Raw genomic sequence first — 14541 nt, 5'->3', positions numbered from 1 at the left:
CTCTTCCCCCATCCCAGCCCCACAGCACTTATGTATATAGCTGTAATTTTATTTATTTGTATTAATGTCTGTCTCCCCTGTTCTAGACTGTAAGCTCGTTGTGGACAGGGAACGTCACTGTTTATTGTGTTGTACTTTCCCAAGCTCTTAGCAGTAAGTGCTCAAGAAATACGTATGAACCAATGAATGTATGTCCTGATTGTTTTGAATCTACCAATCAATTGTATTTACTGAGCGCTTACTATGTGCAGAGCACTCTACTAAGGGCTTGGGAGAATACAAGGGAATTAGCAGGTATGTTCCCTGCCCATAACCCTACACTACCCAGGGTTCGGTGCTTAGCACATAAGCACCTAAAAAAGGCACCATTATTATGAGTCTTGCCCAGTGTCACACAACAGACATCTGGTATAAGCGGAAATAGAGCCCGGGCCTCCTGACTCCCAGTTCCATGTTCTTTCCACTAGATCATGCTCTTTCCCAATGTAGCACGCAGTGCGTTGCCGGTTGGCAACAGAATCACTGCCAGCCATGGTGGTCTTATCCCAACAAGGAGCCATTCCAAAGTGGTTTCCAAGATGACTCAGTTCCATAACTAAAAAAGTCACAAAATGCTCCCTTTGTCTTAACCCCCTGTGAGAGTTAGAGAAAATGTCCAAATGTGGTTAATCTGTAATAGAAAATTTGAAAGAATAATGCAGGCCAGATCATTATCATCCCTGATTCATTATTTGTCCCTCCTACTTACTGTGAACGGGGATTGAGTCCAACCTAATTGATTTGTATCTATCCCAGTGCTTAGAACAGTGCTTGATGCATAGTTAGCGCTTAACAAATACCATAAAAAAAACCACCTGTCAAGATTTTCGATGGAAACTTTGTCATTAGCAAAAATCCAGCCAGTTTTATTTTTCATAAATCGATATACTGTATTAAACATTTGTCAGATTTTCATTTCAAGAGAGACTCAGATGTGTTCATAAGCATTTATTATTCTTCATTTGATTTACTGTCATTTGTTCCTGTTCTCCACTATTATTCTTGCCAGGCGCTTGACAAAGTATTGCTTTTTATAGTTTAGGAATGAAGTTATTTTAGACATGAAGGCAAGTGAATGATTATTCTCCATATTATTTGTCAAGGTCTATGACAATTTTATCAATATTCTACAATTCCCCATCTCCCTTAGCTTTTTACAGAAATTTTAACCATCTTCTACCAATATGTTAATGGAATATTTGGTCAATAATCCTATATCACCAGGAATTTGAGATGAGTATACTGTATAATATGCTTTTCTTTTTTACAGTGAAGAGTAAATTAAAATTTGTAGCAAACCTAAACTAAGAGGATAGTGCTCTTGCATTTTGCTTATTCTACATTTTTGATGAAATTCCATAATCTCTAGCTCTTAAATTGTTTCTTATAATGAATGAGCAAACAACCTGAGGGAAAAAAAAATTGAACATATTGCCCAAAGGTTACTATAAATGGTCCACATCCCAAATTTGTATTTTTCCTATTAGAAATTTCATGTCCGTGTGATAATTTTTGAAAAAAAAAAATGTCGGTTTTCCCTTTTATCCTAGTTTCAGCTTGGATCAGTAGAGCTACAGGAAGTCTCAAGCCCAGATGAAGCCATCAGGGAACTGATTGGGCACTGCTTTGATTGCATTACAAAACAACGGGCCAAAAACAAACACCTGCAGAAAGAGAACGAAAGACTCTTAAGTGACTGGAACAAAATTCAAGAACAGTAAGTGGAAAATGTGTATATTTTACATAGATTTATTGTCATGTGCGTGTTAAAGCTTGTTGTAGGCAGGGAGTGCGTCTACCAACTCTATTATACTACACTCTCCAAAGCGCTTAGTAAGCTCTACACACAGTAAGCACACAAAAATGATTGATGATTAAAAGTAAATAAAAGAAAAACAAATTTAAGATCTGGCTGTAAATTGTCATCTGCTCATTCCAATTTAGTTTGAACTTTCTTGGTTCTTAGGTGACTTCCTGGAAGTAAATTTGGAATGATCAGTAATAACGCTTGGTGGTCAATTAAATGCTGTCAGGACACTGCAGCAATGGGAAACATCCACCTCAATGGGAAGTGACTGGGGGAATAGGCTGAACAGAGAGAAATGTAAAGATCCAAATCTACTCTTTTATTGGAGTGAAAGATGTTCTTATTATTCATCCGCATCAGTCAGCTGGCTAACTGAAAATTTTCTTCTCTTGGTGGTCTTTGAGAAAAGTTGAAGTAGTTGCTCGTGTGTGCATTTGCGTATGAGTATGTGACTATACACTCAGTTGTCCAATAATCTGGTAGTTATATTCTTGCGGAACCACAATTTAAGGAATATTAACATCACGCTACCTGCACCTTGACCAGTTTGCACGCAGCCACTGTCTTCCAGATAACTACCTGTTATGACAAGAACGTTCCCAAAATCCCTAACAGGATTCTATCCAAAATACATAATAATAATAGTAATGATGGTATTTGTTAGGCACTTGCTATGTGCAAAGCACTGTTCTAAGTGCGGGGGGTGATACAAGGTAATCAGGTTGTCCCATGGCTTAATCCCCATTTTACAGATGAGGCAGCTGAGGCACGGAGAAGTCAAGTGACTTGCTGAATGTCACACAGCTGACAAGAGGAGAAGCCGGGATTAGAACCCAGGACCTCTGACTCCCAAGCCCCTGCTCTTTCCACCGAGGCACACTGCTTCTCTAATACACGGAGGCATTATTGAAGAACTGAGTTTAAATACTTGAAAAGAGTTATTGTTCAGGGTTTGAAGGTGATATACCAAATTCCCCTCTAATGGTGGTTGTGTTCTCATATAACTGCATTACAAAAAACTGACACTATACTAGTAGTCACCGTGCCCAGTGCTGCAAACCGGCTTGTACTGTCTGTCGCATCACCTCTAATTCCTAACCATGCTGTTCAAGTGAGTGTAGAGCACAGTACTGATCTTGGTCTCAGCAATCCCACTGGGCAGTCGGTTCTGCCTTCATAAATGCAGTCACTATGGGGGACCACCATCCTGTCCACATCATGGACATATACCGATTGCCTCCTGAGTGCCTGAGCCCACTTTTCATTCTCCTTCTTGGTTTGAGGTATTCTCAAAGCTACTGCTTTTAATAGGGTCATCCCAATTCTGAATTCATGTACAGCTCGTCTCTCTCTTGCTTCAGTTCCCCCGTTCTTTTCAGCTACACCCTATTGTCTGAGGTTTGGCTTCTTTGTGCCTAAAAATTTCTTCTTTCCTCCGTGTTTAACAGTTTTGCTCCCATGAGCTCATCAAATAGGGCATCTTGCTGTTTGTCTGATCTCTTCCCCAGACCCACCCAGTGAAGGTGTAATGCCAGAAGGATTGTTTTGAAGCTGGTTTACTGACTGAATTCCAGGAATTTGTTTTGGGTTCTCCCTTCTTTAGTTTCAACTTGCCTAACAGTTAATTTAGGAAGCACTGGGCAAGTCAATTAACTCTTTTTTCTAAAGTTTTCCATTTACGTAGTTAATTTGTGTGTGTACAAATCCCATCCTAAAGTACTGTCTTTAAAAGGACTATTGTACTCTCTACTTTGTACCTTTTTTACCTTACATCACCAAATTCTACTGTAAGTCAGAAATGGGTGTATAATATTCAGCTGCGAGGTGGAACACTGGAGATATGGAGACCTAAGTATATCTCTTCAAAAAATGTGAGTGGGAATTTTTCGTTCCATTAATATATATTAGCCCACACATGCCATTGATCAAAGCTGGAAAAACAAAATCTTGAAGTCCAGTTATTTTTGGCCTTCATATTATACAGCCAACTTTTGGGGGATGAGTGAATAAACCTGGTTTTATGAAATAAGCAGGAGAATAATTTTAAGATTGGAAACATAAATAGCAGAAAACTAAACCTGCATTTATATGCCATGCAGGTTAACACAATGAAATATCAAACATATGGAATGAAAAGAAATCTGTTGACTAATATTAGCAGTTTGGGTGTGTGTGTGTAATGTATTGAACAGATCAGATGAAAGAGGATGTGCTCTATATGACAAGCCAATGAATGTAAATTCAGAACTCCCTTAGAATCTCAGAATGGCAGGAAACCCAGTCCACAAATTGCCCACAAAAATGCAGACTTGGTGTTTGGTACTTGAACAAATTGCTTCAAAATGAGTGCCTGAGGTTGGACCATCTATTGTCTCATTGGTATTCAGAACCACTGCCCGGGGGGGGGGGGGGGGGGGGGGGGGGATGTGAGAGATACACCCTGAAATACACCCTGAATTGAAGCGCAGTGTGTCAGCAAGCCACATAAAGACTTTGGATTTGGCATTTATTTACCTTCTGGAAGTAGACAGGTATTTTGCTTGTATAGTGAAGTATCTTCTCTTTTTGTAACACCGGAATCCACTTGACCCCATGCTTAAGAGGCCACTACTTACTTTTTTCCACCCATCTACATTTCTACATTTCAAGCACAGCCACATGAACAGTTTCTTTTGGATGAGGTGTACTGCGGCTGGAATTAGAAAACCATCAGATTCGTCTGTGGTTCTATGTGGAATTGCTCTAAATTCTTCAGCTTCTGTTTTCTCTCTTTCAAACACTGAACTAAATTGTTCTAAGGGAGCGGAAGACTAATAAGAACAATAATGATGCTTCACAGTTCACTCTAAACCTCTCCCTTTCATCCCTAATTGTTTTATAATCCTTGGGTCAATTCTTCTGGGGTGTTTACTTCCTTTCTCACACCGGCAGCTTCCATTGTCTTGAAAGAGACACACATACTAAAAGGAAAATGCATCCTTAGGGTTTGGGCCTAGATTCCCTCTGGATGTGTAATTCCATGTGGAGTGGGAAAGGTGCTTTGTATCACTGACCACGAACACATACAGGCCCTTCAGCTTATGGAAACTACCACTGGGGTTTCCTTTTCCTGTTATCCTATTATCTATCAAGTTGTCATGTGGTTCAGGCTCCTGTCTCCCAGCAGTGCAATACCTAAATTTGTCTTGAGGAAAAACCACTTATCTGCCCTGCTCAAACAACTAAAATTAGCACCCACAAGAAGGGTTATCTAGAGGATGGATTTAGGGCTAAATTGAATATGTCTGACGGGGGTCACTATGTACTGTTTCCATAGCTGGGGGAAGTGGCGCTCCATGACTCCCTGCTTTCCATTCCCTCCCTCAGTCTCTGATTTTGGGGTGACTCTATGCCACCCCTAGGGGAACATGAGAGTTCAAGAACAGATGTCTAGGCCCGAGACATGCTGACAGTGGTCTTCCCCCAGAACACGTATGGGTTGGCAGGACTTGGAGTGCTTAAAATAGGATGTGGTTTCGTCATCATCAGTGCAATGGGAAAGAAGAGAATGGGGGAAAAGAGTAAGTGTTCAATCTTAGCCAAGAGTTTTGACACACATTTTCCTGTTTGTGACACTGAATTGAGAATCAGTGTGGTCTAGTGAAAAGAGCATGGGCCTGGGAGCCAGAGGTCCTGAGTTCTGATCTTGGCTCTGCTGTGTGTCCTTGAGCAAGTCACTTAACTTCTCTGTGCCTCAGTTATCTCCTCTGCAAAATGGGGATTGAATGCCTTAAAGTCGACCAGTGGGTAGCATTTATTGAATGCTTATTGTGGGCAGAGCAGTTGGGAGAGTACAATACAACAGAGTCAGTAGACACATTCCCTGCCCACAAGAGTTTACAGTCTAAAGGAGGAACATGCAATCTAGAGGACTAGCCAATGGTAAAGAGTTTCTCTTAGGTTCTTGAAGAGCGGGAGATATGGACTTGAGTGTTTTTGAAAAAAATGATCTGAGCAGCTGAGTAAAGGATGGAGTGGAATGGGAAGAGACAGAAAGCAGGGAGATCAGTGAGGAGGCCGATACAATAGTCAAGGTGGAATACAATAAGTGCTTGGATCAGTGGGATAGCATTTTGAAAAGGGAGGAAGGGAGAGATTCTAAAGATTTTGTGAAGGACTTGTTGATAGACTGCATATGCAGATAGAATGAGATAGTTTAGTTGAGGATAATGCCATGGTTACAGGATGAACGATAGAGTCGGGTATAGTGTTTGGAAATTCAGGGGGAGGGCAGGGTTTGGGTGAGAAGATGAAGTGTAGTGTTTTGAACAAGTTAAGTTTGAGGTGTAAATGGGCGTCCACATAGAGATGTCCTGAGGCAGGAGGAAATATGAGATATTAACATCGCCGTCGTACAAGGCTGCATTGTCCAAGTTTATTGATTAGTAGTTTGGGGACATCAGAATTAAAAGATTTTGCTAAAGTCAAAATAGCTCTCTCCTAAAAAGCTCCCAAATCTACCAGACCTATTATCTTGTCATAAAAAAATAGATAGAAGATCAGAAGGAGTAGTTAAGAGTGGAGTTCTGAAATATGTTCTGTGGGTTCTCAAGTTTGAGTTAATGTGAACTACTGTAAAGTTTGAGTGCTTTTCTGTAACTCTAAGTATAGTGCCACTAATGGGTTAATATCCCTTTGTTCGATGCATATTATGTTGGTAGTTGATTACTGCCCCTGATCTTTCATTTAAGAATTACTGAAGTGATCTATATGGAAATGCTGTTCAGCCATCTGTTATTGCATTTAAATTAGATGGATTATTTCCCATCTAAAATACTCCTAAAACATCCCATTCTGGACAAATTTAATACCTTATAAGGAGATTTTCTACTTAGTTTCACTTATTTAATTTCTATTGTGCATGCATGTCAATCAAAAGCGAAATGGGATAGCTGAAATGATTTAATGTGCATTTTTGCAGTTATCACAGTTAATTTAAATCTGTTGGGAAAAAGTAAAGGAATTCTCTACTCTAAAACCTTTTTGGAAGAATAACTATACTTCCAAAGTATCACCATAAGATGATTTAGAACTATGGTGATGCCTTACCTTTGATTTCTAGTGTATTATGTGCCTATCAACCCCTACACCAAACAGAAACGCCTTGCCATTGGCTTTAAAGCTCTCAATCCACTCTCTCCCTCCTATTTTACTTCTCTGTTCTCCTCCTACAACCCAGTCTGCACATTTCACTCCTCTAACGCCAACCTACCCTCTGGGCTTCAATCTCATCTTGCCCATGCTGACCCCTCGCCCGCATCCTCCCTCTGGCCTGGAACTCCCTCCCCCTTCCTATCCAACAAACCACTATTCCTCCACCTTCAAAGCCCTCCTGAAATCACTTCTCCCCCAAGAATCCTTCCCTGACTAAGTCTTCATTTCTCCTACCTGCCTTCCCCAGATGGCACCTATTAAACACTTGAAATAGACCCCACGCTCAGCCCCCTAGCAATTTATGCACATCTCCATCCTTCCATGCTGCCATTTCCCCTACCGGTAATTTATTTTAACGACTGCCGCCCCTTCTAGACTGTAAACTACTTATGGGCAGGAATTGTGTCTACCAACTTTATTGTATTATACTCTCCCAAATGCTTAGTACAGTGCTCTGCACACTGTAAGTGATTAATAAATACCATTGACTGATTGATGCCCTAGCAAACATGGAGTGGAAATGTTGGCAGTTGTACTCCCGAGCCTTCCAGCCCCTTCTCTTCAGCATAATAGTTGTGGCGTTTATTAAGCACTTACTATGTGTCAGGTACTGTACTAAGTGCTGGGGCTGGTACAGAATAAAGGCTGATACGATCCCCGTCCCTCACGGTGTAAGGGGAGGTTCAAAATGTTTTGAATTCCGATTTTAGAGATGAGGAAACTTGAGGAACGCAGAAGTTAAATGGCTTATCCAGAGTCACACATCAGGAAATTTGCAGAGCTGGGATTAGAACCCAAGTCCTCTGCCTCCAAGGCCTGGGCTCCTTCCATTAGGCAACACTGCCTCTTAGCATCTTTCACTTCATCATCTGCTCTCCATCCCCACCCCACCTTCCAGGAACAGTAGTCGGATTAATTTTTATTGGTCCCTGAAAAAAATATGTGCTTTCTGCTTCACTTAACATGATCAATTATATTGAATTTCCTAGGTTTTCAGATCCAGAATTAGTCTAAAGAGGGATATGGGGCTCTTGTGGTCACAGTCAAAATATTGGAACTACTAATTAATGCCATTGCTTCTAAAGAGGGTTATCCAACTTCAAGAGCTTCATAGACCATTTGAGCATCTGGAAGCAGAGGCAACATCCCAATCTTCACGTATGAACCACCTTCTGTATTGGGGACATATGTGCAAGCTCCCTGCTAGCTTGATGAGGTTCTCTATGGACCGAGAAGAGACCAAACTACCTGAAAAAGAAATTTCTGTGAACAAATCAAGGTTTTCAGACACAATTCAAGGACCTGTAAAACCAGAACTCTCAATTTTAAAATGTCAACCAGAGAATTGACGCCCCCGGCCCCCCCAGATAAAACCTGCAATATAGAAGGTGATTAGTTGTTGAATAAGAATTTCTTTTTTTACTCTGTTTTGATATGTGCTTACTATGTGCCAGGCACTGTACTAAGCACTAGGGTAGATTCAGGTTAATCAGGTGGGTCACATTCCCTGTTCCACATGTGGGTCACAGTCTTAATCCCCATTTTACAGGTGAGGTAACAGAGTCACAGAGAAGTTAAGTGATTCACTTAAGGTCACAAAGCAGACAAATGGCAGAGTCAGGATTAGAACCCAGATCCTTCTGATTTCTAGGTCCGTGCTCTATCCACTAGGCCACACTGCTTCTCTTCGATATTCCTGTTAGATATACATTTATACAGCATGCATTTTGAATTCCTCCCACTTGGCAGTTCTGCTTTGGGCTTTGGAGAATTAGAATTGATACAACTCCACGCTAGCTTGTTTGGACAGACCTGGAAAAGGTCCAGAGGAATAAAGAATCTAAGACATATCTGAATTAAAAGTACTTATTATACGTTATTGTGGGTCACAAATATCATCTGGAAGCTTAAGCCCTTTCAATGTACCAGGTGTCCAAGATTTATATTTTTAAAATCTCTGGGAAGAGGAGGAAATATCTAATTGCATTTAGTTTTCTGCTTTTGCTACAGCTCAGCATATATAATACTAAAGGGAATTTAGTAGATCTAATTATCTCTGACTATTGGGCAGCTAAGTACAGTTGGGTGCTTAAACTGTATTGATAAAAATATTTGCTGGGATGGAATGAGCGTCTGTGCTTTCCTTGAGATATTTAGAGTATTATCAATCGGTGGCATTTATTAAATGCTTACTATGTGCAGAGCACTGTACTAAACACTTATGAAAGCATAATACAACAGAATTAGCAGATAAGTTCCCTGACCATAATGAACTTCCAGTCTAGAGGACGAGTTTATGAGTAACACAAATGCTAAGACATGATCTGTGTTTTGTCATTTCAGGTTGGAAAAATATGTGAATGCCAAAGAAGTGCTAGAGGCCGATCTGTATAATCGATTTGTTCTGGTGCTGAATGAAAAGAAAGCCAAAATTAGAAGCCTACAGAAATTGATAAATGAAGGCCAAGCACCTGAAAAGGACACCCAGAGTGAAAGGTATTTGGTATTTTTAATTGGAAGCCCTGTTACTAAATGAAGCTATATAAATTTAAATGGCTCTTTAATGAATGGTGGCTTAAGAAGTGTTTCCAGGATAAAAAGGGTGCACATTTGTATGAATCAATGCCAAGAGCATTGAATTCTCTTTTTTGCCATTGCCTCAATGGGTGGCCATGGATGAATCATTTGACCTTCCTTTGTAAAATCAATTCCTTACCCACAGTGATACTTGCCACCTATCTCACCACGATGTTGCAACCGATCATGGTCGTGAGATACTTTGAGCTCTTTAGAAGAAAATTATCAGTTGGTGACCTTGGTTCTCCCTTTGCTGCTTAGAACTTCCTGTGGGAGAAGAGCCTCCCCGTTTTACCTCCTCCCATATTGTCCAACTTCAGATATGTTTTTACTTGGCTGCAGCTGCTCTCCTTTGGCTCCCGGGCCCATGTGCTAGCTGAGCGCGTTGACTTCCCTCTGCTGGCAAAAATACATGTCAAAGAGATGAGCCTGGTGAGCATGCTCCGAGGCCAGGGGAGTCCTAAACATGTTGTGCTGGAGGAAAAGGGAGAGAATCAGGACCGATAATAATTGATTTTTTCCCCTCTTTTACAATTATTTGCTTCTGACATATTGCGTGCCCCATATTAAAGCTTAGGGCAGAAATTTTCCAAGTCTGAACAGTAAACAAATGTGCAATAATCAATCTGAACATTATTTATGGAATCACAGTGAAGGTACATCGCCTCCAAGAGGCCTTCCCTGACTAAGCCCTCTTTTCCATTACTTTGATTCCTTTTTGCTTCACCCTGAGTTGCTCCCTTTATTTATTCCCCCTCCGAGCCCCACGGCACTTATGTATGTATCTGTCATTTATTTATATTGATATCTGTCTCCCCCTCTAGACTGCAAGCTCTCTGTGAACGGGAATGTGTCTGTTATATTGTTATATTTTACTCTCCCAAGTACTTACTACAGTGCTCTGCACAGAGTAAGCACTCAATAAATATGATTGGTTGACATGTACTTAAGTTTCCTTGGTAAATATAAAACAATATTTTAGTTAAAGGGGACTGAATCAAGAATTACTTCAGGGAGTGGAATCATGGAGGGAAATTCCAACTCCTTAATGTCTCTGAAATGTTTTTAATTTATTTATGAGAGTTGGTATTGATTGCGTGAAGTATTTTTTCATTCATTTAAGCTGAATATAATAAATGGTTGAATCAGAATTGCTTTGTTATTTTAAAAGATATTAGGGGAAATGCTCTGTGGTTGTGTAAAATCTTTTTATTGCGTGGTACTGAAAAATAATTTTTTTTACTTTGGTCCTAGGGACATGGCGCCCAAAGTCCAAAATAGCCCTGAAAGAGATGGTGTCTATGATGAAACTACGGATGAGGAAAGTGAAAATAAGAGTGAGCCCTCTGCAGTGGGTCCAGGTGAGGTGGAATATATTTCCTTTGTTGAACCTGTCCCTTGTTCTATTGAGAAACTAAAGAGTTAGAGCATTTCTTGACAAACCATCTTAGGATAGTGAGCATATGGAATTAGAACTTCATTATTTTCAACTCTTGAAAAAAATGAATTCTTTATGTAGTATATCCCACATAGAAAGTAAATTATTTTGCTCTTTACATAAAGAGTCTTTGTATGTATGTCTTATTTGCATGCGAGATGATTCTTTGATGTACAGATGTGATGGAAGCTTGAAATAGAAAGAGAAGCAGTGTTTCTTCCAATTTCTCAGTGATACAATAGGCTTGATTCTCCTTCCTTTTCAGAACAGCACACCTCCCTTTGAAGTCAAAGGAAATTACACTTGAAGAGGAAATATACAGTTATGTCTGAGAGCTGGAGAAATGGGTCCTTTGTTTTGTGTAGGCCATTTTGAAAAGACATTTTCAAGTAGGAAGCATTATTTAAATTTGGGAAAAAACTAGTCGGATTTATTTTGAAATATTTGGACCCTAAATACACTTGGAATTATAACTTTTCCATTATATTGAAGGTCCCATTTTTTTCAAGGGATAGTTAATGGGTATTTTCATTTCTTTACATCTGTCTCAACAATATCCTGTTCCTTATGCACTTTTTTATTTGCAAGAATATTTGGGGATGTTTTATTAGCATTTTAGTTTCCCCTTCTGATTTTCCTTTAAAAAAAAATCCAGGAAATTGAAGTTTGCCAAGATATAAATTGAAACTCAGATTTCAATTCTTGAGTTTAGTTCAAAAAATAGAATCCACAAATCCTGAGTAAGAATACATTTTAAACTGCAAAATGGATCCTTTCATTCTGATTTAATAAACAAATGGCCTTTATAGTTAAAGGGAAAAAAAAAACCATGCAAAGCAGCTGAATATTTGCATTTATCTTTGTAAGTGAAGGTTGTTCTGACTCTACAGCTAGAAAGGGAGCAGAAAAAAATGGTTGGTCTAATTGCATAAACCCTATCTTTGTTCAAACTATCCCTTCAAATTAGACTACGTACCTACCTTAGTAATAATTCTCATCTTGTAAAGTGCTTTAGAGTCATTAATTATTAAATCCACGTCAATCCATGGGAGATAAGCCTATGTCGTTATCCTTTTCTAAGGTTAATGAGAGAGGGTAAGTGACTTGCCCAAGGTCACCAAGGGGATCAATGGTTCCCATTCAGTAAATTCTCATATTCTTGTACAGATCCAGAAGTTAGGCATCTTGAAGCATGAAAAAAATCATTTACCGCATCAGTTAATCTGCCACAATCACATATTATCTTTGGACTTTGCTAGAAAACATACCAAGAATGTTTTAGATGCATCCAGAGATAAATATGTTCAGAAATAGCATATCTGGAAAACCAAGAATGATCAATATGATCATCTTTGCCAAGTAAGAGAAGTCAAGTCTTAAAGCTCTGTGCAAACATACTTCTATTTTTAGGAAGCATGATTGTATATATAATGCACTAACAATCAGTAATGAGGGCAGTCACAAATGGGAAAAATTATTACATGATGGTTAGTAATGATTTTCTACTTTACTAGAAAAAAATGATGCCAGTACTAAGATTTACTGGATTTAGAATGGAATTTCCTAGGGCCAGCCCAGATCCCATGTAATTTGTTATATGTTGTATTTGTTACATGTATCCTATGTGCCAGGTACCATACTAAGCACTGGGGTGGATACAAGCAAATTGGATTGGACACAGTCCCTGTCCCACATGGGACTCAAAGTCTCAATCCTCAGATGAGGAAACTGAGGCACAGAGAAGTGAAATGACTTGCCAAGCTCACACAGCGGACAAGTGGCAGAGCCGGGATTAGAACCCATGACCTTCTGACTCCCAGGCCCGGGCTGTATCCAGTTCACCATGCTGCTTCTCTATATGGTACCGCAAGCACGTATGGGTGCTCTTTCCTCGTGTCCTTGCTGCCTTTCACTAGGCACAGATTTAGACCAGTGGGATTATTTTCTTTGCGCCTACAGAAGTGAGACAAATAAGAGAAATAAACCAGATGGACTAGTATGAAGATGAAAGCCTAAGTGTCTTTCTGCAGCTTATATTGAAGGAATAGGAACGAGAGGGAAGAGTGAGGATGAAAGAAAAGAGATGGCCAAGGACCAAAAGAAGCAAGGGGAATGTGGCTGTCAGGCATGAAAGGGTGAAAGAAAGCCTGGGAAGCGTTGCTGAAATGGAAACAGCAAGTGATGAGCTTCGGTTGAGAAGGAAAATAGAGAAAGATAGAAATATATTAATTAAAAATACCATTTGAATGAAAAATAACTTTAGCGGCATTGAGTCCTGAAAAACCTTCAAATATTAAATTTAAAATGAGGTTTATAATCGCAAAATATATATTCATATGATCATTCTATTGAAATTGGAAGAGTTTTCCGTAGTTTGGTAGCTCTTAGAGCAGAAATCTAATTATTTACTATTCCCTTCCTGCATAATTTTGAAAATTCATCCTAAATCTAGTTCTCCCACATGTTTCTCTAACATAGCTGGATGTCACAAGAAAGATGAATACACGAATCACATAAGTGCCTATGTCCTCCAGTCTTCCACCTTCAAAGCCATCCTAAGAGCATATGTCCTCCAAAGAGGCCTTCCCAGACTAACCCTTTTGTTTCCCATATCCACCCCTCCCCTCTACTTCAACTCATATCCTTATACTCTTTTTCCCTATCCATAATTTATTTTTATATCGGTCTTCCCATGTAGACTGTAGTAAATTCTTTGTGAGCAGGGGTCATATCTTCCAACTCTGTTGTATTGTACTTTCCTAAGTGTTTAGTACAATGCTCTGTACACATTAAGTGCTCAATAAATACCATTGAATGATTGATTAACCAATGCCCACAGGTTGGGGTCATTAAAAATCTGCAGTGTTTCCCTATAGTCACAGAGCAGTATTCTAAAAGACAAACCAATGCAGATATTTGGCCAGTTTGCTATCATTTTTCAAATCAGGTGCACAGATAATAAAATAAAGTCAGCATTCTTTGCCAATTAACCCACCTAAACGTTAACCAATTCCAAGCCAGAGGAAGTGATTTAAGTTCTCAGCATGAGAAAGGAGAAATAAATGATATTGAAAATGGTCTTTCTCACACCAAACATCATCATATTACTTCTTTGGCAGGTTTTAATATATTTAACACGGGTCAAAAATGTTAAGAAAATGATCTAACACAAAAAGAGGTTCCATCACTTTATAGGGCACCAGGATAATATAGGACACTGGTAGTGATAATAATAATAATAATTGCGGTATTTAAGTGCTTATCATGTCCCAGACACTAAACATTGAGATCAATTCAAGCAAATCAGGTTGGAAACAGCCCCTGTCACGCATGGGGCTAACGGTCCTAATATCCATTTGGCAGATGAGGTAACTGAGGCCCAGAGAAGTGAAGTAACTTGCCCAAGATCACCCAGCAGACAGGTGGTAGAATCAAGATTAGAAACCAGGTCCTTCCGACTCCCAGGCCCATGCCCTTCACTGATGAC

General features: G+C 39.6%; 1 protein-coding gene across 5 annotated transcripts in view; it reads left to right on the top strand.

Moving 5' to 3' along the window:
- The window catches only part of XRCC4 (X-ray repair cross complementing 4), a 245006-nt gene that overhangs the window by 124014 nt on the left and 106451 nt on the right, over positions 1-14541 (top strand). For all 5 annotated transcript variants that reach the window (XM_029060796.2, XM_029060782.2, XM_029060774.2 and 2 more), the window contains exons 4-6: positions 1590-1756; positions 9383-9535; positions 10871-10977. In XM_029060796.2, coding sequence (XP_028916629.1) covers positions 1590-1756; positions 9383-9535; positions 10871-10977 — 427 coding nt within the window. The remainder of the gene's footprint in view (positions 1-1589; positions 1757-9382; positions 9536-10870; positions 10978-14541) is intronic.

The sequence above is a fragment of the Ornithorhynchus anatinus genome, chromosome 1 (assembly GCF_004115215.2).
Source record: "Ornithorhynchus anatinus isolate Pmale09 chromosome 1, mOrnAna1.pri.v4, whole genome shotgun sequence".
Lineage (NCBI taxonomy): Eukaryota > Metazoa > Chordata > Mammalia > Monotremata > Ornithorhynchidae > Ornithorhynchus > Ornithorhynchus anatinus.
The sequence above is the reverse complement of the archived record's forward strand: the minus strand, read 5'-3'. Positions and strand labels throughout refer to the sequence as shown.